Source organism: Geotrypetes seraphini, chromosome 2, assembly GCF_902459505.1.
Source record: "Geotrypetes seraphini chromosome 2, aGeoSer1.1, whole genome shotgun sequence".
NCBI classification, from domain to species: Eukaryota; Metazoa; Chordata; class Amphibia; order Gymnophiona; family Dermophiidae; genus Geotrypetes; species Geotrypetes seraphini.
In genome coordinates, this window is record NC_047085.1 from 270091886 (window position 1) to 270119474 (window position 27589).

The following is a 27589-nucleotide window of genomic DNA, read 5'->3' on the forward strand; positions in this document are numbered from 1 at the left end:
CGATGTATTTGTAATTTTAATATATCCAATTTTATTTCTTTGTAAAACGCTTTGTATCCTGAAAAGCGTTCAATCAAATATTTTAATAAACTTGAAACTTGAAACTTGTTGAAAAACACTGCTTTAAAGGTATTAATATAGAACCAAATCTATTCCAGAGAAGAGAAAATTGTGAAACTAGAGGGCATAATTTGAGGTTGCAGGGAGGAAGACTCAGGAGCAATGTTAAGAAATTATTTTTCATGGAGAGAGTGGTAGATGCCTGGAATGCCCCCCCCGAGGGACGAGGTAGAGAGGAAAACAGTGATGGAATTCAAAAAAGCGTGGGATAAACATAGAGGATCTCTAATTAGAAAATGAAATATGTAAATTAAAGAACTAAGGCCGGTACTGGACAGACTTGTACGGTCTGTGTCCCATATGTGGTGATTTGGTGTAGGATGGGCTGGGAAGGGCATCAATGGGAACTCCAGTAACTTGGAACATTAGGATGTTGCTGACCAGACTTTATGGTAGATATCTTGCAAACAGGATGGTTGGATAGGCTGGAGTGAGCTTGGTCAGCAACTTCAGCATTTGGAACCTAAGACAATAGCAGGTGGACTTTACAGTCTATGACCCAGAAATATAAAAGAAGAGACAAGTTAATTTAATCATGTATTTATAATGGGTATAACTAATTGGCAGACTGGATGGACCAATTAGTTATCTGTCGTCATGTACTATGTTAGTATAATGAAATTTATTGGGTTGCTATCAGAGCCAATAAGGACATTAAACACATTGGGAAGGAATGTGTTTTTTATATCTTTTCTTTTAACCTTATCCTTGAAATTATCTATTGTTTTTTGTGTATTTTTTATCTAGGTTTTTTTTTTTTACTGTTTTGTTCATTTGTTTTGTTTTATAATTAATTATTTTGTTAAATTGCTTATTTTTAATACTTTGTTAAAAGTACATGTTATTTTATTTATTGTAATTCACTTAGAAAAACTTTAATTAAGCGTTTAATCAAGAATAAATAAAACTTGAAACTTGATGCAGACTGTCTGGTATGTGGCCTGCACAAGTATAAGGCCCACATTGTAAACGAAGATGAAGATGGTGACGTTTGTTAACTAATTTTTGCTGTTTGCACTTTTGATGCACTTTTATAGAATCATCTTTGTAACATTTGTTGAAGTCTTCCATTTACAGTTTATCCAAAGGGGGGATGAACTTCCCCACACAGAAGAGCAAGCTACAGAGAAAGTGGCTTAGCAAGTGCCCGAAACCTCGAAAGAATATCCATAGTACTAAGGTCTAACATGGATCAGCATACCACACTAGGACTTTCTCTTCATTAGCTATCATAAAAGGATTGACTGTTGTCACCAGAATCACCAGCCTACAATTGCAGAGTACAATTTAAGAGACTGAACCTTAAAGTTTTCAGCTTGTTTTGTTTTTCATGCAACTAAGGACTTCTTGTTTTAGTGTTTTAATCTTTTCTTTAGCACTTATGAAGTAATGTTTTACTAGAAATGTATTACTAGAAATATTACTAAGTTTGTGAAATGATAAGGCAGTGATAAACCTATTGAAATAATTGTGTTTTACTGGATGCAATTTTTAGAAAAGTCTGTATGAATTTTCATCCTGCTTTGAATCTTGTATCTGTACCTTATCTTTGCCCACTTTAAGAGACTTTTCCTATGCCCTCCTTGCTGCCCAGCTGGAGTGGAGTGCAGTGAAGTAAAAATGAAGATGCCATCGGCTGATAAGAACTGGGGGCCTTGGCTGCTGTAACAGATACTTCCTTATGACTGAAACTCAACCACTTATCAGATTGACATAGTGGTCCAGAAAGGATATTACACTTTATGGAAGTTACGTACTATTAGACCCTACTTTGAGACTGCTGCTTTCAAAACTCTTGTTCAATCATTACTTTTGGGCTTATTGGACTATTGTAATATAGTCTATTTGAAAAGCACCAAGAAAAATCTGGCTAAATTGACCTTGGTGCAGAATACGGCGGTAAGACTGATTTACGGTTTGAGGAAGTTTGACCACGTAACGCCTTGTTACATCGAACTGCACTGGTTTCTGGTTGAGGCTCAAATAATCTTTAAGTTGGGATGTTTCTACTATAAAGTAGCTTTTGGACTTGCCCCACAATACCTGGTTGACAGATTTGATATTCTACCACAGAAGAATAATAGAAGATCACATGTTCTGTTTGTGTTTCCTTCTGTTAAGGGCTGCAAAAGTAAGAAATATCAGGCAGCATATCATGACAAAGATTTCCGATTACTCTTAACGGACTCTCGGTATGCTCTGACCGCCTCTTCCTGTACTAAAGTCAGGCCTCACCAATCAGGAGTTGCTTTGACACACAGCTCCTGATTGGTGAGGCCCAACTTTAGCACAGGAAGAGACGGTCGGAGCATACTGCGAATGATTTCCTTCACTCACCGGCGCTCCGGCTGCCCTCTCCTGCCCGGTCATTTGTGATCGGAAAATATCGTGAATGACCAGGACTGTGAATCATACATACAGTTAAAGAACAGGTTCTATGAAGAATTTTTTTAAGAGGTTATATAGCCTAATCTTATGAAAGGCTAGAAATTAAACACAGAAGGTAAGCAATAGAACTATGAAAAAGGTAATTTGATATTTTGAAGATATTAGTTAGTAATGCTACTATAAATGGATGATGATTTCCAAAAAATACTGAATATTTTTTCTTTGATGTTCTTGAACACAGGATGCTGCACCTACTGAATCTTTATTAAACTGGCAAGATTATGAAGGACGAACGCCATTGCATTTTGCTGTTGCTGATGGGAATGAAGCAGTAGTAAATGTTCTGACTTCTTATGAAGGTTGCAACATAACATCTTATGACAACTTATTTCGAACTCCTTTACATTGGTCAGCTTTATTAGGTAATTTGGTTTTTGATCTTTTGGGAAAGCAAAGTATCTGTGAAAGAGTCTTCAGGTTCGTTTAATCTCTACACCAATGTCTTTCACTTTTTTTTTTATCTGTCACACTAAATGCAGCAAATGTTTTTTGCAGCACATTATAATTGAAATTCTTTTACATCCCTTCTGGATTCCATACGCTAGGGGGTTCATAATCGAAACAAAAATATGTCTAAAAACCTGCCCAAGTCGTCTGCACTTGGGCGACCTAAAAGACAGGTCGTTCAAGTGCTGATAATAAAAACGGGTTTTTAAACGTATCCAAAGACTTTTTAGGCCTCTGAATGCTGCTGTGCACCCAGAGCTGAAAGGGGCATTTTTGAAAGAGTGGTGAGGGTGAAATTGGGCAGAATGTGGGCCGACCTAGACTTAGTCGTACTGCAGGGATAATCGAAAGTTTTAGGAGGCTGCCTGGACAGAATTTATACATTGTGACTTAGATGATGTAAAATCATGTCTAAGGGTCAAATTCTGTTTAGGTCAAATTGCGATCGCGACAAGGAATCTCAGGCTGATAGGTGCCTGGTTCATTCCACAATGCACCCGGAAAGGGGAAAGCCCGCCATTCTGTGAAGGCAGGCCTGCCGGCCAGTAGGCAGGAGAAGTACTAAATTGATGGACAGGTTCCCTGCCACGATCAGTTCAGCACTCCTTCTGCCGTGGACATTCGGGGGGGGACAGCTTCAGGAGTTCTGGCAGGAGGGACTGGCATCCCTCCTGCTGGGTGGATGTGTCGGCGAGATGGTGGCATTAGGAATTCTGCACTCCTCCAGCTGCAGACATTTGGGGTTTGGGGAGGGCGGCTTCGGGTGTTCTGGCAGGAGGGACTGGGCAATTCATGTCTAAAAGGTCTTCTTCTGGGCATTTGGGGCTTGGACAAATTTTTGGTCAAGAATGTGGTATAAAAGTAGATGTAATGGCGGTCCAGCGGTGTATGGGCAGGAGTGAACTTTCCGCGCTCCAGCCCTGTGCCCCTCCTTCTTGCCCTCCGATCTCGCAGCCAATAGTGCACCAGCACGCAGGAGCCAGCTTCTCGAGCTCCCGCCTGGCCCTGCACCGCTCGCTGAATGGCTGCTGCCATTCAGAGAGCGGCGCAAGGCCAGGCGGGAGCTCAAGAAGCTGACTCCTGTATTCCATTGCCCCGCTGGCCGCGAGATCTGAGGGTGAGAAGGAGGAGCGCAGGGCAGAAGCACGGAAAGTTTGCTCTTGCCCATACACCACTGGGCCACCAGGGATGCAAGAAGAGGTATGCAGGAAGAGGGGGGGTAAAAAAAATTGTTAGTATCGGCCAGGACGGTGAGGGATCCCTCCTGTCCCGGCCTACCAGAGACCTGCATCAAGTCCGGGAGGGGGGGGGGTCGGGTAATGACCCGAATATAGGACGAGACCCCCATTTTTTTGGCCTAAAAATCTCATCCTATATTTGAGTATATACGGTATGAGGGCAGGAGGGAATGGACATCCCTCATGCTAAACTTTTACAACTAAAAGTTATGGGGGAGGGGTCAGAGGGCTGCAGCTGCGGCTCAAAAGACCATCAGGTGTTTTTTTTTCAGAGGAGACTCAGCTGGGGGGGGGGTCAGGCCTTGGGGCCTGCATGAGGGGAACTTGGGGGAGGGGGCACTTATTTTTCTTTGCTTCTCTCCCTGTCAGTCGATCAGCTGAGACAGCTACTGATCAGCAGCTTTGGGAAGTCCTGCTAGCACTGATTGGTGGACAGGGAGAGCCGCAAGAAATTTGGCAGGAGGTATAGGGAGGAGCTGTATCTAGCAAATGCTCTTCCCCTTTTACTGGCACTGCTCCACATGAATAGCTATGCTATTTGTGCTGATCATCAGCTGTTGGAGAAAAATCACTCCCAGCACATAAGAACATAAGAATAGCCTTACTGGGTCAGACCAATGGTCCATCAAGCCCAGTAGCCCGTTCTCACGGTGGCCAATCCAGGTCACTAGTACCTAGCCAAAACCCAAGGTGTAGCAATAGTCCATGCTACTGATAAAGGGCAAGCAGAGGCTTCCCCTGTGTCTTTCTCAATAACAGACTATGGACTTTTCTTCCAGGAACTTGTCCAAACCTATCTTAAAACCAGCTACGCTACCACATCCTCTGGCAACGCGTTCCAGAGTTAAACTATTCTCTGAGTGAAAAAAAATTTCCTCCAATTGGTTTTAAAAATATTTCCCTGTAATTTCATCGTTTGTCCCCTCGATTGCCCCCTAGTCTCTGTAAATTTGACAAAGTGAAAAATCGATCTACTTGTACTCGTTCTACTCCACTCAGGATTTTGTAGACTTTAATCATATCTCCCCTCAGCCGTCTCTTTTCCAAACTGAAGAGCCCTAACCGTTTTTGTATTTCCTCATACGAGAGGAGTTCCATCCTCTTTACCATCTTGGTCGCTCTTCTTTGAACCTTTTCTAGCGCCACTATATCTTTCTTGAGATAAGGAGACCAGAATTGAACGCAATACTCCAGATGAGGTCCCATCATAGAGCAATACAGGGGCATTATAACATTCTTAGTCTTATTAACCATCCTTTTTTTATGTTCAATAATGTTTATTAGAATTTCTATAAACATAATACAACAAAAAGCAAACAGCAAGAAAGAAAAACATTTTACAATCTTACAGGCATGTACAATCAATTTTGAAGGCATACATAGACGTGTGACAAAATAATAGGAGCGGTGGGAAAAAACTGAGTACAGTAAAGAAAGCTAATAACTCAGATGTGAGTATTGGTACAATAATGTATTATTTTTAAATAATTCCTAGCATTCTATTTGCTTTTTGGCCGCCACCACACATTGGGCAGAAAGTTTCATCATGTTGTCTACGATGACACCCAGATCCTTTTCTTGAGCACTAACCCCCAAGGTGGACCCTAGCATCCGGTAACTGTGATTCAGGTTATTCTTCCCAATGTGCATCACTTTGCATTTGTCTACATTAAATTTCATCTGTCATTTGGCAGTTAAAGATCTGGGTAAAGATCTGAAACAATTACTCATGCTCGCAAATACTTATGGGGAATTTAGGAGACACCTAAAAAATATTTGTTCCTAAAGTACTTAGGCAGCTACACTGAACAATCTTTCCCCGCAATAACTGACCTCTAAATCTTAACTCTGTTAGTACTACTCAATCTGTAACTTCTTAATCATTGTAAAATGTATAGAACTTCACAATCCTGCGGTATATAAACTGTTGTTATTATTATTATTATTTGGACGCCCAGTCTTCCAATTTCCTGCCTGCAAATTTTCACAATCCGCATGCGTTTTAACAACTTTGAACAGTTTAATGTCATCTGTAAATCTAATCACCTCACTCGTTCCAATTTCAAGATCATTTATAAATAAGTTAAATAGCACCGATCCCAGTACAGACAAACCCCTGCAGCACTCCACTGTTTACTCTCCTCCATTGAGAAAAATGACCATTTAACCCTACCCTCTGTTTTCTATCCGATAACCAATTCCTAATTCACAACTGAACTTTGCCACCTCTCATGACACTTTAATTTTCTCAGGAGCCTCTCATGAGGAACATTATCAAAAGCTTTCTGAAAATTTAGATATACTATGGGCTCCTTTTACTAAGGTGCGCTAGCGTTTTTAGCACGCACTACATTGCCGCGGGCGCTAACCCCGCGCTATGTGCCAGAAACTAACGCCAGCTCAATGGACGCAGCTTAGTAAAAGGAGCCCTTTATCTACATGTTTATTCACACCTTCAAAGAAGTCAAGCAAATTTGTGAGGCAAGATCTCCCTCGGCTGAACCCATGCTGTCTCTGTCTCATTAAATCATGTTTGTCTATGTGTTCCACAATTTTATTTTTTATAATAATTTCTACCATTTTGCCCGGCACCGAAGTGAGGCTTACTGGTCTGTAATTTCCTGGATCTCCCCTGGAGCCCTTTTTAAAAATCGGCGTAACATTAGCCACCCTCCAATCTTCAGGTACTACCGCGCGTTAAACCGCCTGCTGCAGTAGCCGCTAACACCTGCATTGAGCAGGCATTAGTTTTTTAGCCGGCCGCGGGGGTTAGCACGTGTTGAAATGTCCGACGTACTAACCCCGCTAGCGCGGCTAGATAAAAGGACCCCTTAGGCTTCAACTTACATTAAAGCAATTTTTCTTCTATCTGCACTAAACCTTTCTAGAACTTCCTTTTCTATTTCTATCCTTCTTTCCTGAACCAGCTTTTGATGCACACTCAACATACACAGCCCATTCAAGCGATCCTTTATCATTGTTGAGCGCAACCAAGTTTTCACTCTGTGCAAGGTACTAAGGGCTCCTTTTACTAAGGTGCGCTAGCGTTTTTAGCGCGCGCTGCATTGCTGTGCACGCTAACCCCGCGCCAAGAACTAACGCCAGCTCAATGCTGGCGTTAGTGTCTAGCGCGCATGGCAATGCAGCGTGCGCTAAAACCGCTAGCGCACCTTAGTAAAAGCCCAAAATGAGAGCTTAATAGTACTCATAGGACATAATAGTACTTGTAGTACATGTACATGGATGGGACAAAGAAATGAGAACATATTTCGTTTATGGGAAAAAGGTCACCGCTTTTTCACCAATTCTTCCATTGTCAACTCCTTCATATTGACATTCTTTGCTTTCTTCACTTTCCAAAACTTGTACCAGAGTTCTACGTCACTATCAAAATTTTCCAAATTATAAAAATCACAGAAACACTGCACTTTTTTGCTAAATTCTTCAACTGACATATCCAATATAACAGCACGGTGCAATAATAGTAAAGAAAATGTGGGTAAATTGTCAATGGAAAATCTTTCATCCAGTAATGATATCAAAGAATCTAGATAAGGAATTATTAGTGATGTTTTCCAAAACTTATCAGTTATTGACACTGGAGGATTTGAACAATGTTGTTGCAGTCTTACAGTTCTCAGTATTTGTAGTTCAATGTCAATGTTTTGAGCTACAATATTGGTGGATAACAAAATATCCTTGCATAAATAATTCTAATCTGCTGCTTCACAATGTCCTTTTTCGACCGTTAAAATTATTTCTATGTGGTTCACACATTGTAACATATTCAGATTTTTTGATTGTAAAGTATTTGCCACGGGTTCTAGCAGAGCCGAATACTTTGCAATTAACCCCACGCAGATTCAGATTTTGTCACGGAACAATGTAGCTGGAAAGCAGTTTTTCGAGTAGCAGCGTTACCTTCTTTTGATAGCTTTTCCAACCCATGAACAATACTTATAAAATGTTGTTTGAATATTCTGATACTTTTGTACTTCTGAGACCAACATGTCTCACATAAGGCTGGAATGTCGGGTACATACTTTCTTTGCACAACAGATTCACAAAAAAGTTTATCACTTTCTTTACTGTGGCAATTGTGTTTCAGATTTCTGATACACGGTTTAAATCATTCATAATTAAATTCAATTTGTGATTGGCACAATGAAAAAACAAAGTTTTTTCTTTAAAAAATACTTATCTAGCAAGATCTTCTGAACCCCACTAATATTTCCTGCCATGGTTGAATATCCATCATAACCATGTCTGATGCACTTATTTGAACTGAAACCTTCACTTTTCAGAAATTTGACTATTTTGGTCGCTATAGTTTGAATATCCATTGAATTCAGTTTGACAAACCTAAGAAAGTCCTTACAGATGACCATCTTTTCTTCATCAAAAAATCAAACACCAACCAACAATTGCTCCTTTCCAGATATGTCACATGTTTCATCTGCCATTATGCTGTAGGAATACTTTTTTTTATTTTTTGCATCACTTACTATAGCATCTTTATCCACCAACCCACACAAATTGATTAATTTGTTTTGGACTTGAGGTGACATATAGCATTTCTATTACCCTTTTTGAAATGTCTCTTCATTATCTGCTTCAATTCTTAGATGAATCCTGAAAATTACTTTCCTGTTGTTGTGCCTTATCTCTAAGGGAGAGATCATGAGTGCACAAAATATGATTGTGGAAATTATTATTTTCTTAAACTATTTTTTTGTGGCCAGAAATCAACATGACATTTATGTGGTTTTTAGAAGTTTTGACATGAATGGCTTAATGGTGAAGGAATCCAAGGCACCTTGCACTGACACAGAAGCAGGAGTTAAAACAACGCAGTTATAAGCACAATGCTCCTTTTAGATGTTTTGAATATGCAAGCCAAGGAACATAGGTTTTTTTGCCATAAGTGATTGAATTTTCTTTTTGAGTGGATAACATTTAGGGCTCCTTTTACAAAGCCACATTAGCGGTTTAACGCACATAATACCGTGCGCTAATTTGCCGGCTGCGCTAGCTGCTACTGCCTCCTCTTGAGCAGGCGGTAGTTTTTCGGCTAGCGCAGGGGTTAGCGTGCACTAAAAAATTGCAAGCGATAAAGCCGCTAACATGGCTTCATAAAAGGAGCCCTTACAAAAAGAAAATTCAGTCACTAATGGCAAATTACATTGAGCTACAATTACATTTTCATCAGGTGCTGAAAAATTGTAATTTTCATCAGGTGTTTTAATATTTCCATCTTTAGACTTGTGGTCATTAGTGAAGAACGTCCTACACATCTTCCCAAATCATTGTCACAACATCCCTCACTGGTGTCATTACTATGTGATAACATCGATTTACACGCGGCTTATCTTCATGTCTTTTTCACTCTCACTTTCACTACTGCTTTTTTCTATTTTCTTCCTCTTCATTGCTGAATTATAAAATAACAAGTTTATCCATTTGAGTCCAGTCAGCTGATTGAAGTGAATGAAGTGAGTTTCTATTAGGCCTATACAAAATTTAATATGTTTCAAAGCTATCTAAAAATGACGTTACAGACAACTCACAAGATTTAAAAATTTACCTTATTTCCATCATTTCACTTACAACATCAAAAAACAAGTAATTACACTAAACTGCTATAAGTCACTTCACAAAGTTGATTTTATAATGACTGAAGACTGAAACTGAGTAACAGAAACAGAGAGTACTCAGGGAGGATAAGGCCATAATGGAAAGACTGAATTAATTCTTTGCTTCGGTCTTTATGGAAGATGTAAGAGATCTACCTAAACCGGAAATGGTTTTCAAGGGTGATGATGTGGAGGAACTGAAAGAAATCTCGGTGAATCTGGAAGATGAACTAAGCCAAATCGACAAGTTATAAAATGATAAATCACCAGGACCAGATGGTATACATCCCAGGGTACTAAAAGAGCTCAAAAATGAAATTGCTGACCTGCTGTTAGTGATCTGTAACCTGTCACTACCCCTACCCATCTGTCCCGGCAGGCTCACAATCTAGCTAATGTACCTGGGTCAATGGGAGGATTAAGTGACTTGCTCAGGGTCACAAGGAGCAGCATGGGTTTGAACCCACAACCCCAGGGTGCTGAGGCTGTAGCTTTAACCACTGCACCACATAATGAAGCTTCCCAGATGTTGGGACTCAGCCATTGCAAAGCAGGGAGTCTATATTGAAGGACTGTAAAGAAATACTTGGAAAAAAAAAAAATATGTAAATTAAAAAAGATAGTGTGCATTATTTATGAAATGACCCTTGTAGTTTGCACCCCCTTGCCTTGGATACCTGAACTTCCAAAAAGGGAATTACGAAGGGATAAGAATTATAGTGGGGAAGAAGATTAAGTAGAGGATAAGCACTGTAAAAACGTTAGAACAAACATGGTCCCTTTTTAAGGACACAGACATATACCACTTATCAACAAGGGATCCAAGAGGAAAAAGAGCAAGGAACCGTTGTGGCTCACTGTAGCGGTGAAGGAAGCGATCAGAGACAAGAAGATTCGTTTAAGAAATGGAAAAGGTCAAAAACTGGAAAAAGCACAAACAACATCAAAGCAGGTGCCATAAGATAGTAAAAGGGTCCAAAAGAGACTACGAGGAAAAAATAGCTAAGGAGGCCAAAAACTTCAAGCCGTTCTTTCGATATATTAAAGGGAAACAACTCGCGAAGGAAATGGTGGGGCCGTTGGATGACCATGGAATAAAGGCACTACTAAAGGAGGACAAAGCCATCGCCGACAAACTGAAACATTTTTTGCATCTGGATTTACCGAAGAGGATATATACAATATAGCAGAAGCCGACAGGCTATACGCAGGAAATAAAGATGGGAAACTGACAGGGTTGATGGTCAGTCTAGAAGAGATATGCAGGCAGATTGATAGGCTTAAAAATGATAAATCCCTGGGACCGGATGGCATCCAACCGAGGGTAATCAATGAACTGAAAGGGGTTATAGCTGAACTGCTCCGCATCATTGATCATCTTGACGGACACAATCAGATGAGGACCAGCCAGCACGCTTCAGCACAGGAAGATCTTGCTTGACAAACTTACTGCACTTCTTTGAGGGAGTAAACAGGCAGATAGACAAGGGTGATCTGGTCGACATTGTATATCTGGATTTTCAGAAGGCGTTTGACAAGCTTCCGCATAAACGACTACTTCAAAAAATTGTGAGCCATGGAATCGAGGGTGAAATACCCATGTGGATTAAAAACTGGTTGGTGGATAGGAAACAGAGAGTGGGGATAAATGGACAATACTCGGACTGGAAAAGCGTCAAGAGTGGAGTGCCACAGGGTTCAGTGTTGGGCCCGTGCTCTTCAACATATTTATAAACGACGTGGAAATTGGTACAACGAGCGAGGTGATTTGTGGATGATACAAAGTTATTCAGAGTAGTGAAGACACAGAAGGATTGCGAAGACCTGCAACGTGCCATAAACACGCTCGAGAAATGGCCCACAACATGGCAAATGAGGTTTAATGTGGATATGTTGGTAACAAAAAATCTTATACACGAATACAGGATATCTGGTGCAGTACTTAGAGACTGGAAAGAGACTTGGGAGTACTGGTAGACAAGTACTCAGAGACTGGAAAGAGACTTGGGAGTACTGGTAGACAAGTCAATGAAGCCATTCGTGCAATGTGTGGCGGCGGCAAAAAAGGCAAACAGAATGCTAGGACTTTGCTAGATGGAATAAATTGTATCTTTCTTGGATGGATAGAATGGAGGTAGTGCGGATGATGGTACTTCCTAAATTTCTGTACCTCTTTCAAATCTTATCTATTGAAATTCCTAAAGGGTAGGCATCCCAAAGTGGTGAGGTATGCCATGTTTAAATTCAAGGTGGAGAGGGGCTTGGGAATTCCCAATTTGGAACAGTATTATAAGGCTGCACAGCTTAGGGCAGTGGTAGATTGGTATGCCACTCCAGTCAAATTATGGGTACAGATGGAACAAGAATTGTTAAGGGGTCCTAGGGGAATTGGCACCTTACGGAATCTCCCGTGGGTGGGATTAGGGCTGCCCTTTCTTTTTCTTTTAATATATTTTATTAACTTTTCAAAATTATGTTCTAAGCTTTACATCTTGTACATAAAGCATAATCTAAGACATAACAAATTGAACAGAATTCATCAAATAAAAATAATAATACATTCCTTAATTACACTCAAGTCCTCATAAGTGATCCAAGAAGTAGAAAAAAAAAAGAGTAATTACTGAAGTATGTTTATACTAAAGATATGTATAACTGCTGCTGAAATACAGGACTTATTCATTCTATACAGTAGTTGTTGTTACACCATCCTTTTCCAAGCATTTTAGGGAGAGAAAACTAACTAAGTGAGAAGGATCTACAAACACATATTTAAGAGAAATGTATCTGATAATACACTTGCAAGGGTACCGTAAAAAGAAAATACCCCCTAATTGGGTCACCCCTGGTTTCGAACATTAGAAATTCTCGTCTCCTCTTCTGCGTTTCTCCCGAAACGTCGGGGAAAATCTGTATTTTAAACCCCAGAAAGTCCTTAGTTCTATTTTTAAAGAACAATTTAAGAATCCAATCTTTATCTGGAGATAACGCTACAGTCAGCAATAAAGAAGCTGGAAAAGCTACTTCTGTATCGGATTTCTCCAAAAGTGCAGAAACATCCAAAGGACCTTCTTGCTGGTCATGATCCTGAATTTCTTGAGACTTCATAGGTAAATAATAAACCCTTATAGGTAGGGAATTTTCTGGTATTTCCAATACCTCAATGAAGTAGTGTTTAATCATATCACGTGGAGTGATTGAGGGAATCTTGGGAAGGTTTATCAGACGTAAATTGTTAACACGATTACAATTCTCAAGGGCCTCAATCTTCCTCCTCAACATAACATTGTCTTTTACGATTAAATCTTGATTTTGTCTAACTGTAGTTATCTCTTTATCCATTTTTTTTACTATCTACCAGTGTCCTGTTTTAAATGCTTTATTTCTTCTTTCTGAGTTTTTATTTTTTTATCCAAAAACTCTATTCGTGGACTAAGAGAGTTACCTAAATTCGCCACCAAATCCCAAAGGGCGTCTAGGGTAACCTTTGGTGGTTTAGAAGGAGAAAAAGCTACTGCAGATGTAACACAGTACAGTTTCTTTAGATTGTTTTACCTCCTGAGACGCTTGTGCCTCATTAGCCGAAGATGTCCCGACCGCATTCCCATTCAGAGAGGAAAAACCTCTCTGTGTTGGTACCATAGGCAAGCTCTCCGAAATACTAGCCTCCGAGGTTGAGAGAACTTTCTCTTCCGGGGTAGTCTCTTCTCGCGGAAAACTTGTTCTTTGCGGTGTCGGTTGTAGAGGCGGAGTCCTGAGATCGGGGCTCAGCGTGACATCTAGCCCAGGGATAGCCGCCACGGCAATACTCATTCCCGGCAGCTCCAGCGGGCGATTCCCCAACGGCATCTGTCCTTGTTGAAGTCGTCTAAGAAATTTGTCTATAGTTATAGTTGATGGTTCTGAGCGTCGGGAGGCTCCACTGCCGCTCTTCCCCCTTCTCTTAGGCATGGATAGAGAGAAACCTCTCACCACTTTACAGGAAAAATGGGATGAAGATCGAAGGCATCCTCTCAGCTAGCAGATAGTGGCATTCATCTTGGATCCGGCTGCCCTTTCTAATCCTTTCACTAGGTGAACGTTGCAGGTGTGGAAGTGGGCATCTCAGAAGTTAGTGGGTAAGGTTCAGGGGCTACATTTTCATCCTATTCTGTATGCGGCCGACTTCCAACCGGGTAGAGAGGGGGGACTTTTTAAAAGCTGGGAAAACAGGGGGCTGCAATGCTTTGGCCAGATTCTGGAGGGGGAAAATATTAAAGGATTCTCTGAGGTTCAGGATCAATTTCAGTTGGAGCAGGGTGATTTATTTCCCTATTTACAGGTAAAAAAACTATGGAATGTGAACTAAAGTAGTAGACCCTAATGCTTTCTGGTGTTCCCGGTTTGAATCGCTGCTGGGGGATCCAGTGCGACGAGGGTATATTTCAGCCCTGTATCAAATGTTACATGCTGCTCCTGATCAGAAGACTTCTTATATGAAGACTTGGGAGGAAGATTGGAGGATCACTTATACGGGGGAGGAAGGGGAACAGATTGCCTTGCAAATTCACCATGTGGCGGTGACTCAGCAGTTGGTGAAGAATGCTGTTAAGCTCTTATTGTGATGGTACATTACGCCTGCAGTGCTTAGTAAAATGTATGCTTCATGTACGGATAAATGTTGGAGAGGGTATGGACAAAAGGGTACCTTTTTCCATATGTGGTTGGGGTGTCCCAAGATACTGAAGTATTGGGCTAAGGTGTTTCGATATGTGGGGCAACTTCTCCAATGTAGGATAGTCTTTAGCGCAGAAACTGCATTATTGGAGGTGATAATAGGGGGAGTGGCTGACACTCAGGATAGACTGGCTCGTCTGGTCTTTCATTAGAAGAGTTCCATGGTACCCACTTTGTTAATGATGAAGGAAAAATTGGGTTGGGTTTTTGAGAAATTTAGGCTTTCTGCTTTGTTAACATGGCGCTGGCAACAATTTTAGGATCTCTGGGATATGTTCCTGGAAGTGGAGGGCAGTGTAACACTTGGATCATAGGCTGCCATTGGCTTCTTGGGGGGGGGGGGGGGATTTTTGCTCTAGTAATGCCATTTCACTGTGTTTTTTCTTGGTATGGGACTATAGTAACATAGTAGATGACGGCAGATAAAGACCTGAATGGTCCATCCAGTCTGCCCAACCTGATTCAATTTAAATTTTTTCTTCTTAGCTATTTCTGGGCAAGAATCCAAAGCTCTACCCGATACTGTGCTTGGCTTCGACATCTGTTTTTTGCTTTGCACCATCGGCTCGCTATTCATTATATACACAGGCATTTGTTCATTACCATTTTAGCATTGCGGTTTGTCTTAAACCTTATCTACCATGGACCCCTGAGGAAGGAGTGTTTTCTGAAACACGGACTGTGTCGGGACCCTTGGTTTGTAAAAAGGTGATATTAGTGACCGCACTAAATATTTGGTATAATAAACATAGCCTGCATCTTGTACATATTAGTCTGCAGTTTTCTTTTGTTTTTTTTGCTTGCTGTTCCTGCGCTGCAGACCCTGTTGTTTGCCTTGGGTCCTTATTTTATGCATATGTGGATTTTTATTGGATTTGGACTTTTATTGTGTTCATTGATTGAATAAAGACCTGCATCAGGAACATCTTGTCCAGTTTTCTTTGGTTTCTGTTTTCGCCAACATGTCTAACCATTATGAAATCAATTATTGCAGGGGCAATTTTATAAAAACGTTTTCCACAGGTAAACACTGTTTTACTCAAGGAAAACGGCTATTATCAAATTACCCCTGAGTATACATCTATAAAAATACTTGCAGTGACAAGAAGGCATGTTAGTTTATGTGTCCTGTGTGTAAGTACCTCATAGGCATTGTGACCCAAAGTCTGGGAAGCTCTGCTCTATGCATGTGTAAACATATTTTATTTTAAAAAGCGTCTGTTTCTGAACTCCACTGTGCTCTGCTCAAAAGGCCCCCAGAATGTCTATGCATAGATCTTAGGAAAGTAGGTGTAAGCTTTCTGTGCACATAAATTTATATTTGCACAATTTTATAAAAGCCCTTTTCTACATGTAAAACAGACTTTGTTACTCCCATTAAAAGCCCCTTTTAACAAGCTGTGCTAGAAGTTTTTAGTGTAGGCTGGTGAGGTAAGTGCTCTGATCGAAGCATTTACCCCACCGTATTGCTCCCAAAACCTCTAGCGCAGCTTGATAAAAGGGGCCCTAAGTTAGTAGGTTTTTATATTTCTTTAAGCCATTTTATTGCCATTCTTTTCCACTCCAGAAACTATGGGCTCCGTGCGCTAGCGTTTTTAGAGCACGCACCGGATTAGCTCACGCGCTATAGCGCACGCTACCCGAAAAACTACCGCCTGCTCAAGAGGAGGCGGTAGCGGCTAGTGCACACGGCATTTTAGCGTGCGCTATTCCACGCGTTAAGGCCCTAACGCACCTTTGTAAAAGGAGCCCTATATTTTGGAGAGCATTACAAATTTTCTCTGACAACGTTATCTGATTGTATCAGTATTTAGAGTGTGACATTATACTCCAGGTAAACTTGTAGAGGCTACTTCTGCTTTGATATTTTGCAATGAAAAGTAGTATAATAAATTTAGACATAAGTATTAATATGTTCCCAGAAATCCAGGAGAGTGATGGGAACATTTTTAAATAATTTTTAAATATGTATCACTTGCGTTATTTGTAGTTGTTAAGGTATGAATAACACAAATGATCATTTTGTATATTTTTGAAACTGCATGAGCAATGCAGTTTGCTTTACAGACCATTCAATTGATGGTCATGTTCTTTATTTCATTCAAGGTCATGCACAGATTGTTCATCTCCTTTTAGAAAGGAATAAATCTGGAACAATTCCATCAGATAGCCAAGGGGCAACACCACTGCACTATGCAGCACAAAGCAATTTTGCCGTAAGTATTCAAGTATTTTACAATTGTAATGGCCTACTAGTAAAGCTACTGGTAAGGACTTTCTTGTGTAAAAAGGAGTTTGAATGGCGTAGAAAATAATTCCTAGTACTGTAGTTTTATTTTGGTTGGTTGTTAGTTCTACAAAGGCCTCTAAAAAATACAACTCCCACAATATCTGATGGATTGACCAGCATACGGAAAATTTATCTAACCCTCTTTTCTCAAAAGAAGAATTAACGCAATATACATTCTTTTGCAGCATATGACACAAGAGTCAGTTGGCTTAATTCCAGGGTACTCTTTGCTTTGAGATTGATGAATAAATCCTTCCCATGCTGGCTCTAGCTTTTCTTTCCTTCACTTCGGCAGAGGCAAGCCACATTTGCAGCATGTAGTGAAATAAATAAACAAAGCCCAGCATACAGCAAGATTGAGAATCTTGCTGGTAGGTCTGGGTCAATAGCACTAGTAATTCTTCTCGTGGTGACTCAAGCAAACCTGTTGGCAAAGCAGCACAACAATGCAGCAGATAGCAGGAAGTACACAAATGGCAACATGCCCAGAATTCCTCTCTGCATGCAGATTAGTATTCCTATATAAAGTGCTATGTAGAAGCATCAGTCAAAATTTTGGAAACAAGCTCTTTGGGTGGATAGATTAGAGCTCTCCAATATTAACAGGTCCAATTAAATACTCACTCCCACATAGGCTGCAGATGTAGCTATAGTATGCTGAAAGTCTCCAAAGTGTCTAAAATAACAAACAATGTCCCTTCTTTGAGGTTTTTTCAGATAGAGAAATAAACATGCTCTATAGGTCTTCACACTTCATACGCTTGTAACCGTGGTCTCACTCACACTTAGTCTTTGGGCACCAGCTAGCAATTTAGGTCAGAGACCCACGACTGACTTCACAAAAAGAAATAAAGTTCTGTTTTGAGCTGGGTGTAGGTCAGGGCTGGATATAATCTGGTAGGCTCAATCACCACACTTTGGCCCCCTTTTACTAAACTGTGGCAAATGCTCTGATGCACATTCAATTCCTATGGGTGTCAAGAGCATTTACCACAATGGCCTGCACTGTTGGGCTTAGTAAAAGAGTGGGTTTATCTTTTAACAAAGAGCAAGGTGGAATGGATAACTGATACTTTACTTGAAACGTGATTTCAGGTGCAAAACTCACAAACTATTTACTGTTCTATTCTTAAATGACTATAGCAGATGATAAAAGCTTTAAAACACAGTAAATACAAATGTTTCCTCCAATCTGTTTCCTAAACTCTCCATACAACTTCTTTTGTACACACGCTGAGCCACTCCGATCTCACCCTCTTCCTTCAGTCTGGGACTGTGCTATCTTCCCAGCAAGCTGAAACACTCCACACAGGTTCTGCTGTAAACAGGGTCTCTCAAACTCACATTTCCCCACAGAGATGGGTGTCCACACAATTCTTTTTCTGTCTTCTCCTGATGATGCAAAATCCCAGTTCACTCCCTCAGTGGGTCATTCTAGGTCCCACTGTTGCTCCTCAGTCCAGGACCACACTATTTTCCTGCCAATCTGAAACATTCTGCTGTCTCCTCTTCTAGCAAACCCACATGGACTTTTCCTCTGCAAGCTGTCAGCGTTTTCAGGAGTCTCCCTCTGCACTAGGGCTCTGGCAGGAGAATCAGGATGACCAAAAGCTCTGCTTTGTCTCCTCTTTGCCCTTTTATACTTCTCCCCCCCTCTCACTCTGGTTAGGGGGCTCCAACTCCACCCACATAGTTCTTCTATCCACACAGATAGACTTTGGTTTCCCGGAAGCTGCTCGGTGGGTCATGGGAATAATGCTGCCAAATCGCTAGTCAGCAGTGTTTATTGTTGAAATTATGACAATATCTACTTGTCTTCGAACCTCCGACTTTTGTTCTTGATTAATGAAAACATTCTTTGCAAATGCTTTCGCTTTGGTTCATCTTGCACCGGTCCAAGAATTTCACATTCTGTTGCGTCCCTTCCAGATTCCATTTGCTAGGTGTTCAATCCCAACCCGCAATCTGGGAGTTGCAGAAATCCAACCCTTTTCTGAGCATATGCTCCTTCCCCTTAGACTGAGAGCTAGAGCTATATCCAGTTTCAATTTCTGCAAGCAATCCGTGCAGATCTTTTGAATTGCTCTGCTTCTATTTCTTATTTTTTTGCTTGAATTTCACTTTTTCAGTGGCTTGAGACCCCTTTCCGGTGGTCCCCTGTTGGAGGAAAGGATGCAGTCCTGCTGAGCCGGACTGCTGCTTCACTGAAAAACTTTGGTGGATCTGTGGAGCCAGCCTGCTGTGTGCCACCCTTCTTGGACTCAGGGTCCATTCCCCTGGGAGTTCGCTTGCCCGCTGACCTTGTCATGTAGTTTAAGTGCAGGCTGTATACGTCCAGAGCGAAACCCCCATGGGTTTCAAGGTGTAGGCTCTGTTTCCCGCCCCTGATCACATGGAGAGGATCAGTTGAGGCGGAGATTTCAGTTTGTATCCCGCTGACTGACAGTCTGAAGATTTCAAGTGTGGTCAAATTGGAGCTATTCTGAGGCAGAAAATCCTTTTCCTCTATTTAGCTGTTGTGGAACTACTGACAGGCTGGCACTGCTGAAACTGTGAGCAAAACCATTATTTCCTATGGGTTTTACTAGAAGTGGACTTGCATGTCCTCAGATAAATGGATGCGGGACAACATTCGGGAGGGGCCTACCTCTGGATTTGTTTCTGGACTTGCTGGAAGATCGGCCGGAAAGTGAGTCAAAGGTTTTCACTACTTTGCAGCATCTCTTTGACATTGTAGCATGGCCGTCCCTTAAAGCAAGGCAGGGACTGGCACACAACTACTATCTAGCCCCAGGGTGCTTCCCCAAGAGGGAGGAAGTCCCTGTTGTGGAGAGCTTACCCCGTGGATAATGGTCAGAATGGCACCACACAGGTAAGTACCCAAAATAATGAAATCAAATTTATTTAAAATCCAGTCTTGGCACAAAATACAAAGGAAAAAGAGTCCAAAGGTATCAGCAACAATAATTGTAACAAAAAAACAATGCTGCACTCACCAGCCTGGTCTGATCAACTCCTGAGTGTTCAACTTATGTCCCAGGTAAGTCCTATTAAATAGTGGCATCAACAGAACAAAGCACAAGTTCAGTCTCAAGCAGTCTTTGGGCCAAACACAAAAAACTATAATTTCACAATGCTGAAAATCTTCCCTCCTTTCTAGGAATTAAGGAGCAGAAGATTGGTGGATTTATCAAATCAGCCCCTTGTCAAAGCAAAGAGCAAAAATAGACCCTCAAAACCCACCACATAGAAACATAGAAACATAGAAATTGACGGCAGAAAAGGGCCACAGCCCATCGAGTCTGCCCATACCAACGACCCACTCCCTGACTTCTACTCCCTTATAGATCCCACGTGAATATCCCATTTCCTCTTGAAATCCAACACGCTGCTGGCCTCAATCACCTGCTGAGGCAGCTCGTTCCAATGATCGACCACCCTTTCGGTGAAGAAATACTTCCTAGCATCACCTTGAAACTTCCCTCCCCTGATTTTCAGCGAGTGCCCTCTGGTTACCGAGGGCCCTGTAAGACTGAAGATACCATCTTTCACCTCTATATGCCCTGTGATATACTTAAAGGTCTCAATCATGTCCCCCCTCTCTCTTCGCTCCTCCAGTGAGTACATCCGCAATTTTTTTAACCTTTCCTCATACGTGAGATCCCTGAGCCCCAAGACCATCCTGGTAGCCATACGCTGAACCGACTCAACTCTCAACACATCTTTCCGGTAGTGTGGTCTCCAGAATTGAACACAATACTCGAGATGGGGTCTCATCATGGATCTGTACAGTGGCATTATGACTTCAGGTTTTCTGCTGACAAAACCCCTCCGGATGCAGCCCATCATTTGTCTTGCCCTGGACGAAGCCTTCTCCACCTGATTGGCAGCCTTCATATCATCGCTAATGATCACTCCTAAATCACGTTCCACCGTGGTCCTGGACAAGGTTTCACCATTTAGTGAGTAAGTTCTGTGTGGATTTTTTTTGCCTAGGTGCATTACTTTACATTTTTTAGCATTGAAGCCTAGCTGCCAAGTTGATGACCACTGTTCCAATTTCTGTAGGTCTTGCATCATAAAGTCAGGAACACTGCCTTTGCCTACTATGTTGCATAGTTTGGCGTCGTCGGCAAACAGTGATACTTTTCCTCTAAGCCCTTGGGTCAAATCTCCTATGAATAAATTGAATAGAATCGGCCCTAAGACGTAGCCCTGAGGCACTCCACTCGTTACTGCTGATGTTTTGGAGGGGGTACCGTTTACCATTACCCTTTGAAGCCTACCATCTAACCAATCCTTTACCCATGCAGTGAATGTATCCCCTAATCCCATCGATTTTAGTTTGTTCAACAGCCTGCGGTGTGGGACGCTATCAAAAGCTTTGCTGAAGTCCAAATATATCACATCCAGGGACTCCCCGGCATCCAGACGACTGGTCACCCAGTCAAAGAAGTCAATCAGATTAGATTGGCAGGACCTTCCCCTGGTAAATCCATGTTGGTGTGGATCTCGTAAATTTTCTTCGTCTAGAATCTCGTCGAGTTTCTGCTTGATCAGTGTTTCCATGAGTTTGCACACTATGGATGTAAGACTCACCGGTCTGTAATTTTCTGCCTCTGTTCTGCAGCCCTTTTTATGGAGTGGAATTACGTTAGCTGTTTTCCAGTCTAGGGGTACTTTTCCCGTGCGCATGGAAAGATTGAAGAGCACGGATAGTGGTTCAGCCAGAACTTCACTCAGTTCTCTGAGTACCCTGGGGTGTAGATTGTCAGGTCCCATGGCTTTGTCTACTTTGAGTCTTGAAAGTTCGTGGTAGACACTACTGGGTGTAAACTCGTAATCATGAAACATGAATCATGTCTCTTATCTGTAGTTGCGGACCAGCTCCTGGCGCTTCACAGGTGAATACTGAGCAGAAGTATTCGTTTAGCAGTTCTGCCTTGGTATAATCTGATTCTGCGTAGTTTCCGTCTGACTGCCTAAGGCGTACTATCCCATCTTTGTTTCTCTTCCTGTCGCTAATGTACCTGAAAAAGGATTTGTCCCCTTTTTTTATATTCCGTGCCAGATCTTCCTCTGTTTGAAGTTTGGCTTCCCTGACTGCCTTTTTGACAGCCTTAGATCTGACCAGATAGTCTTCTTTTGCCTCTCTTTTCTCAAGATGTTTGTAGGTGATAAATGCTTCTTTTTTCTTTTTTATGAGGTCCGAAATTTCCTTGCTGAACCATTGTGGTTTTTTGTTTCTCCGGCGTTTGCTTACTGTATTTATGTCGGGCAAACCCTGTCCGCAACCTTCAGGGTTTTTATAGCTCCAGGAAGCTATAAATGAACTTTAGATAATATATTAACTCCAGTGATCTTCATTTCTAGGAAGGTTTTTATATGTTGTGGCTCAAAACACCCAAACAAACATATTTCAGCCTCGTATATTTACATGGGTATACTAAAAGAAAAGAGGCTCCAAGAGCCCCAATATCTTCTCTTGAAGCTAAGAACAGATTCCTCTTATCTTGCGTAGTTTTTGTTAAATCCGGGAAAATCCAAACCTTTTGTCTGCAGAAAATTTATGAATTCTAGAAGAATTGTTTGAGAGCCAAAATGAGATCACTTTTATTAACAAATGATACAAGGAGTGTGGCGCTATCAGAGACCTCAGAAATAGATTCTCCCAATAATGCTGACAAATTCTGTAATATATTTCCTTTCAATTGAGTCTGAATTCTTGTTCCTGTTTGAGTCCCTGAACTTCTTAAGGAAAAAGGCAAATACACCTTGTTTAATGGAGGAATATTGGAGGAGGAGGAAAGTTTCAAAACTTCCACAAGATATTTTTAAAGAAATCCACAGGGGTTATTCCCTCAGATCTAGGAAATTTCAGAACTTTTAAATTTAATCTTCTATTATAGTTCTCTATATTCTCAATTTTCTGATGTAACACTATATTATCCTTCATAACAGCTATTGTAGATTTTTTAAGTTCTTTTATATCTCCTATAAACTGTTCAGAAGCTTTCACCTGCTTGTTTAGAGAATTCCAAAGCTTGTGACAATAAATCAACTCTTACTAAAAGTGCAGTTTTTTGAATTGACTTAGGTACGTTAGATAAATTGTGAGCCCACCGGGACAGATAGAGAAAATGCTTGAGTACCTGATAGTAAAACCGCTTAGATAACCTTGATAGGCGGTATATAAACACCTAATAATAATGATACCGTTTCATTCAAACCTTGAATTGCCTTCTATATCATATCGAGTTACTACCACGGGACATTCAACAGCTGCTTTCAGCCCTCATCCATCCAAATCAGTACTCGATTCCATCGCTCGGAGTCTCAACCTCAGCTCCTTCCACCTCAGATGAGAAAACCGTTGAATCCCATGTTGATGTTGGGTACAGTGGATGTTGAACTGCTGGGGGAGACAACAATGTATCAAGCCCAAAGGGAACAGAATCTCCTTCTTTTCCAACAGCTGGGCACCTTCGCATTGTGGAACTCGAAATCCTAACCACAAAGCAGTCGAGGGACTGTTGAAGAGGCGATTGCTTCTGAGAGAGTGCTAACAGTGGATTCACTTTCACAGTGAGGCATTTTCAAACAAGAAAACCTAAAGAAGAAATACAACAGTTTTCCTCCTCAGAATGCCGACAGCAGGTCAGTCCACCATCTTGACATGCCCCCAGGGGTAGAGCTTTAGGGCTCCTTTTACTAAGCTGCGATAGCATTTTTAGCACGTGCAGAATTTTAGCGCGCGCTAAACCCACGCTATGTGGCTAAAACTAACGGAAGCTCAATGCTGGCGTTAGCGTCTAGTGCGCGGGGGCAATTCTGCACGTGCTAAAACCGCTATCGCAGCTTAGTAAAAGGAGCCCTTAATCGCCTTTTCTCACCTTCCTGCAAGTTTATTTCAAACCACACAAGATCATGTTTAGTAATACTCTCATTGGATCAGTTTCAATCAGTATTTTGGCTAATTTTAGGACTGACATGGCAGAATTAGTCTCTTTATCTGACACTTTTGTCTGTGGTAGAATGTGGGGCTTCCTTGGTATAAATTTTGCTAGATCTTTTTGCAGTGTTTGAGACAACAGATCATAGTATTTTAATGGTGAGGGCTACTATGATAGGCTTCATTCTTTTCTGTCAAATTGGCATGTAAGAGTAAAGGTGTGTGGCCATTTATCATGTGAAGAAGGCTGTTTGGAGTATCTCAGAAATCTACGCTCTTGCCACTTAACATATATATGTAGTCTATGGCTAACATATTGAAAATGTATAAGATGACCTATGTTAGATATATATCAATGATATATAGTTGCTTTAGAATCTGTCTTAGAAACATGATGGCAGATAAAGGCCAAATGGCCCATCTAGTCTGCCCATCCGCAGTAATCATTAATATTTAAGTGAAACAGTGATTACATGTGAGCTGTGGAAAGAGTTGTAGCATTTTTTGCACTTGCTTCATAGATTTTTGCACTACTTGTTTCACATGTAGCTTTGAACCCTTTTCAATGAAAGCTTTTTATGCCAATGTGGTTGGTGATAGGTAGGTGGCATAATTGCTCACCTAGATCCTGAGGTTTTTTTTCTTTCATTCAGACAGGTGTACTCAGCTCTGTCATTTGTGACATTTTGGGGTGTTATTTGAGAAAGTGTTACACATTCCCTGCTATAAATCATACACAAATGTCAAACTCACTTGTCTTTTGGGCCTAGAGCTGTGGTGTTGATGGATGAAGGAAATTTAGTTGTGGTTCAATTGTCTGATTGTCATCTATGTGCTTAGCTACCTTTTATTGTTTTGCTCTGTTTCTTGAACTCTTCATACTCCCTTGTAGCCATTCCCAATCATGCCCTCAGTGCCCCCCCACCATCCATGCCTTGCTTCTCCCCAGTTCTATGTTTGGCACCATGCAATCAGGTATGACTGTCTGGGGCTACCTGTGGTGTGTGCTTGTGTTTCACTCACTGAGTATGTGTCTGAGTGTGACCTGTTATTATTGTGAATACCTGGATGCCACTAGAGAACCATATAGGATACAGGTGCAAGGACTGAGGAAGCAAGAATGAGTGACTTAAACAAATGGTTTATTTAGGCCATATTGCACTAGGCTTACATAGCACAGAAGAGTGCTAGGAGGCAGCATATATAGTCCATGTCCCAATTTCTAGACCTCACAAATGGCCAATGCCCCCATCAGGTTCCACTTTGACAAGGTAGCCAACTTCCATCTCTGCAGTTCAAGCCTCTCATCGACTATACCATACAGAAGGGACAGCTTATGCCAGCCCATCTAAAGATCCTCAAAAGCCCTTGCCATTTTAGCCATTGGCATTTTCCAGTCTGTTTAGGCAGTCACTTCAGGCCTCAACCAGAGCAACAAATCTGCACCACTAGATTCCTAAAGATCTTTCTTACTCACATTTTAGACTATATTACCTGCCATCAGAATATATAAATAATTACTAATTTCTATGAAATGGCCCATTTTCCATCAGTGCTGGATGTCATAGATTGCACATATGAAACCATCTAGCCACTTTGAAGGAAGGATGGATGGAAGGAAGGGAACTATCATAACGGAAAGTCCTTTCTCCAAGGTCAAGCAGCATAGCAAGTCTTTGAACCTGAGTGATGCTACTGACAGAACCATTATGAGATAGCTTCTTCAGCTTAGTAATTACAAGAAGCTACTTCTCTGCACATGCATGCCACTTTCTGGTTGCCGCTATTATGTAGGACCATCTTGGCCTTCAACTTTCTCTGAAGATAGTCACATATCAGCAGAATTTGCATCAAGACATGATTCTTGTCAGTTACAGTGACTTCTTATAAGTTCTCTTGTCTAGTCCTGTTGTCACCCTTATCCATGTGCCTACCTGTGGGCGGGGTTTGAGCCACCTAGGCCAATCAGGCCCTAAGGTCAGCCATTGAAGGGATGGCTGGCCTGCTGGACGGACGGACTTGACACCTTTCTGTCTGGCCAACGATTGGGGGGGATTGGGGGTGGGGGGATCGAGGGGTTGGCGGGGGGGTCTCGTGGGTCGGTAGGGGGGCGATAGGGGGTTTGGCGGGGCGATCGGGGGATCCCTCCTGCCTGTATTTTAGTGGGGTGGGGGTAGGGGGTTCGCCTGGGCAGGAGGGGTTGGGATCCCTCCTGCCCGATCTTGTAGGGGGGGTCGCGTGGGGAGTCACCGGGGCAAGAGGGCTTGGGTTCCCTCTTGCCCCGATCGTAGTCTGGGGTTCGGGGTATCGCCAGGCAGGAGAGCTTGGGCTCCCTCCTGCCCAATCGTAATTGGCAGGGGATGGGGGTGCCACCGGGCAGGAGGGCTTGGGCTCTCTCCTGCCCGATCATAATCGGCGGGGGGGTGGGGGTGCTGCCGGGCAGGAGGGCTTGGGCTCCCTCCTGCCCAATTGTAGTCGCGGGGGAGGGCTGATCACTGCAGGAGAGATGGCTCATCTCTCCTGCTGCGATGGCGATCGCGAACCCCCCTCTGAACCGCGGCACTTCGGGGTGAGGATCGCCAGCAGGGGAGATGCCCTGCTGCAATGCTCATCCCGAAGTGCCGCGGTTCGGAGGGGGGTGGGCGATCACCATCGGGGCAGGAGAGATGAGCCATCTCTCCTGCAACAATAGTTTCAGTAGGCGGTAGACAGGATGCTGGGGCCACTGAGTTGCAGCGATCAGCTAAGTGGCCCCTTTTTCGGCACTTATACCTGTTTTGACTTGGTCTAAGTCAAAACGTATAAGTGCCAACTAGACAACCTGCCTAAACTTTTGGTTATACCTGCTGTACTCCTAGGTGTAGGTCGGCCCACCTCCCACCCTTTCCCCTCCTTTAAACACGCCTCTGTGTTTAGAGGCAGGGGAAAGGCCTCAGCTGGTTTTAGATATGTCTAAAACCAGCTTTGATTATGGGTACTTGGACGATCAGGCTTTTTTTTTAGACTTTTTTAGACTTTTTTTTTTTAATTATTATTAGCCCCATACTGTTTTGTATTTAATACATTTTAAAATCTATCCAAATTACTGTATAAAATTTCAGCGTACTAAACATTAGAAGAAAGTTAGCTGTGAAGATCGCCTCTATCTTTACAAAATAAGTATTGTAATACATTTCCTACTGCATTCTTATTTAGATTCATTTTATTGCAGGAAACAGTGAAAGTGTTCTTGAAACACCCCTCAGTGAAAGATGACTCAGACCTTGAAGGAAGAACAGCCTTCATGTGGGCAGCTGGAAAAGGCAGCAATGATGTGATCAGGACAATGCTGAATTTAAAACATGACATTGATCTAAACATGGCAGACAAATATGGTGGCACAGGTAAGGTAACAGGTACAACAAAAAGCAATAAAATTTTCACATTTTTAGTTGTAATTTAATTGAAAAACAAAATTATTGGTTAATATCTAGAGACTTCAAAATTTCTTTAAATTAACATTGTCGATGTTTATAAAATGGGAGAATCTAATATTTACTTAAAACACCGATGCTTCAAAAATTTTTGAATCAAATAACAAAGAATTAGCTGCAACAGGATGGCACATCTGGAGGAAGAAATTATTTTGTTTAATTTGCATAATGTTTTGCAGCAGCACGAAGGAAGCACATTAAATCAGGAGATTCAAGCATAAAATAGTTTAGCCTTTTTTTCTCAGACTATAAAATAGAAATTGAACTGTATT

At 41.7% G+C, this 27589-nt stretch overlaps 1 protein-coding gene across 7 annotated transcripts in view; it reads left to right on the plus strand.

The window, feature by feature from the left end:
- The window catches only part of INVS (inversin), a 519828-nt gene that overhangs the window by 255095 nt on the left and 237144 nt on the right, over nucleotides 1-27589 (plus strand). For all 7 annotated transcript variants that reach the window (XM_033929645.1, XM_033929646.1, XM_033929648.1 and 4 more), the window contains exons 7-9: nucleotides 2750-2930; nucleotides 16709-16818; nucleotides 27056-27227. In XM_033929645.1, coding sequence (XP_033785536.1) covers nucleotides 2750-2930; nucleotides 16709-16818; nucleotides 27056-27227 — 463 coding nt within the window. The remainder of the gene's footprint in view (nucleotides 1-2749; nucleotides 2931-16708; nucleotides 16819-27055; nucleotides 27228-27589) is intronic.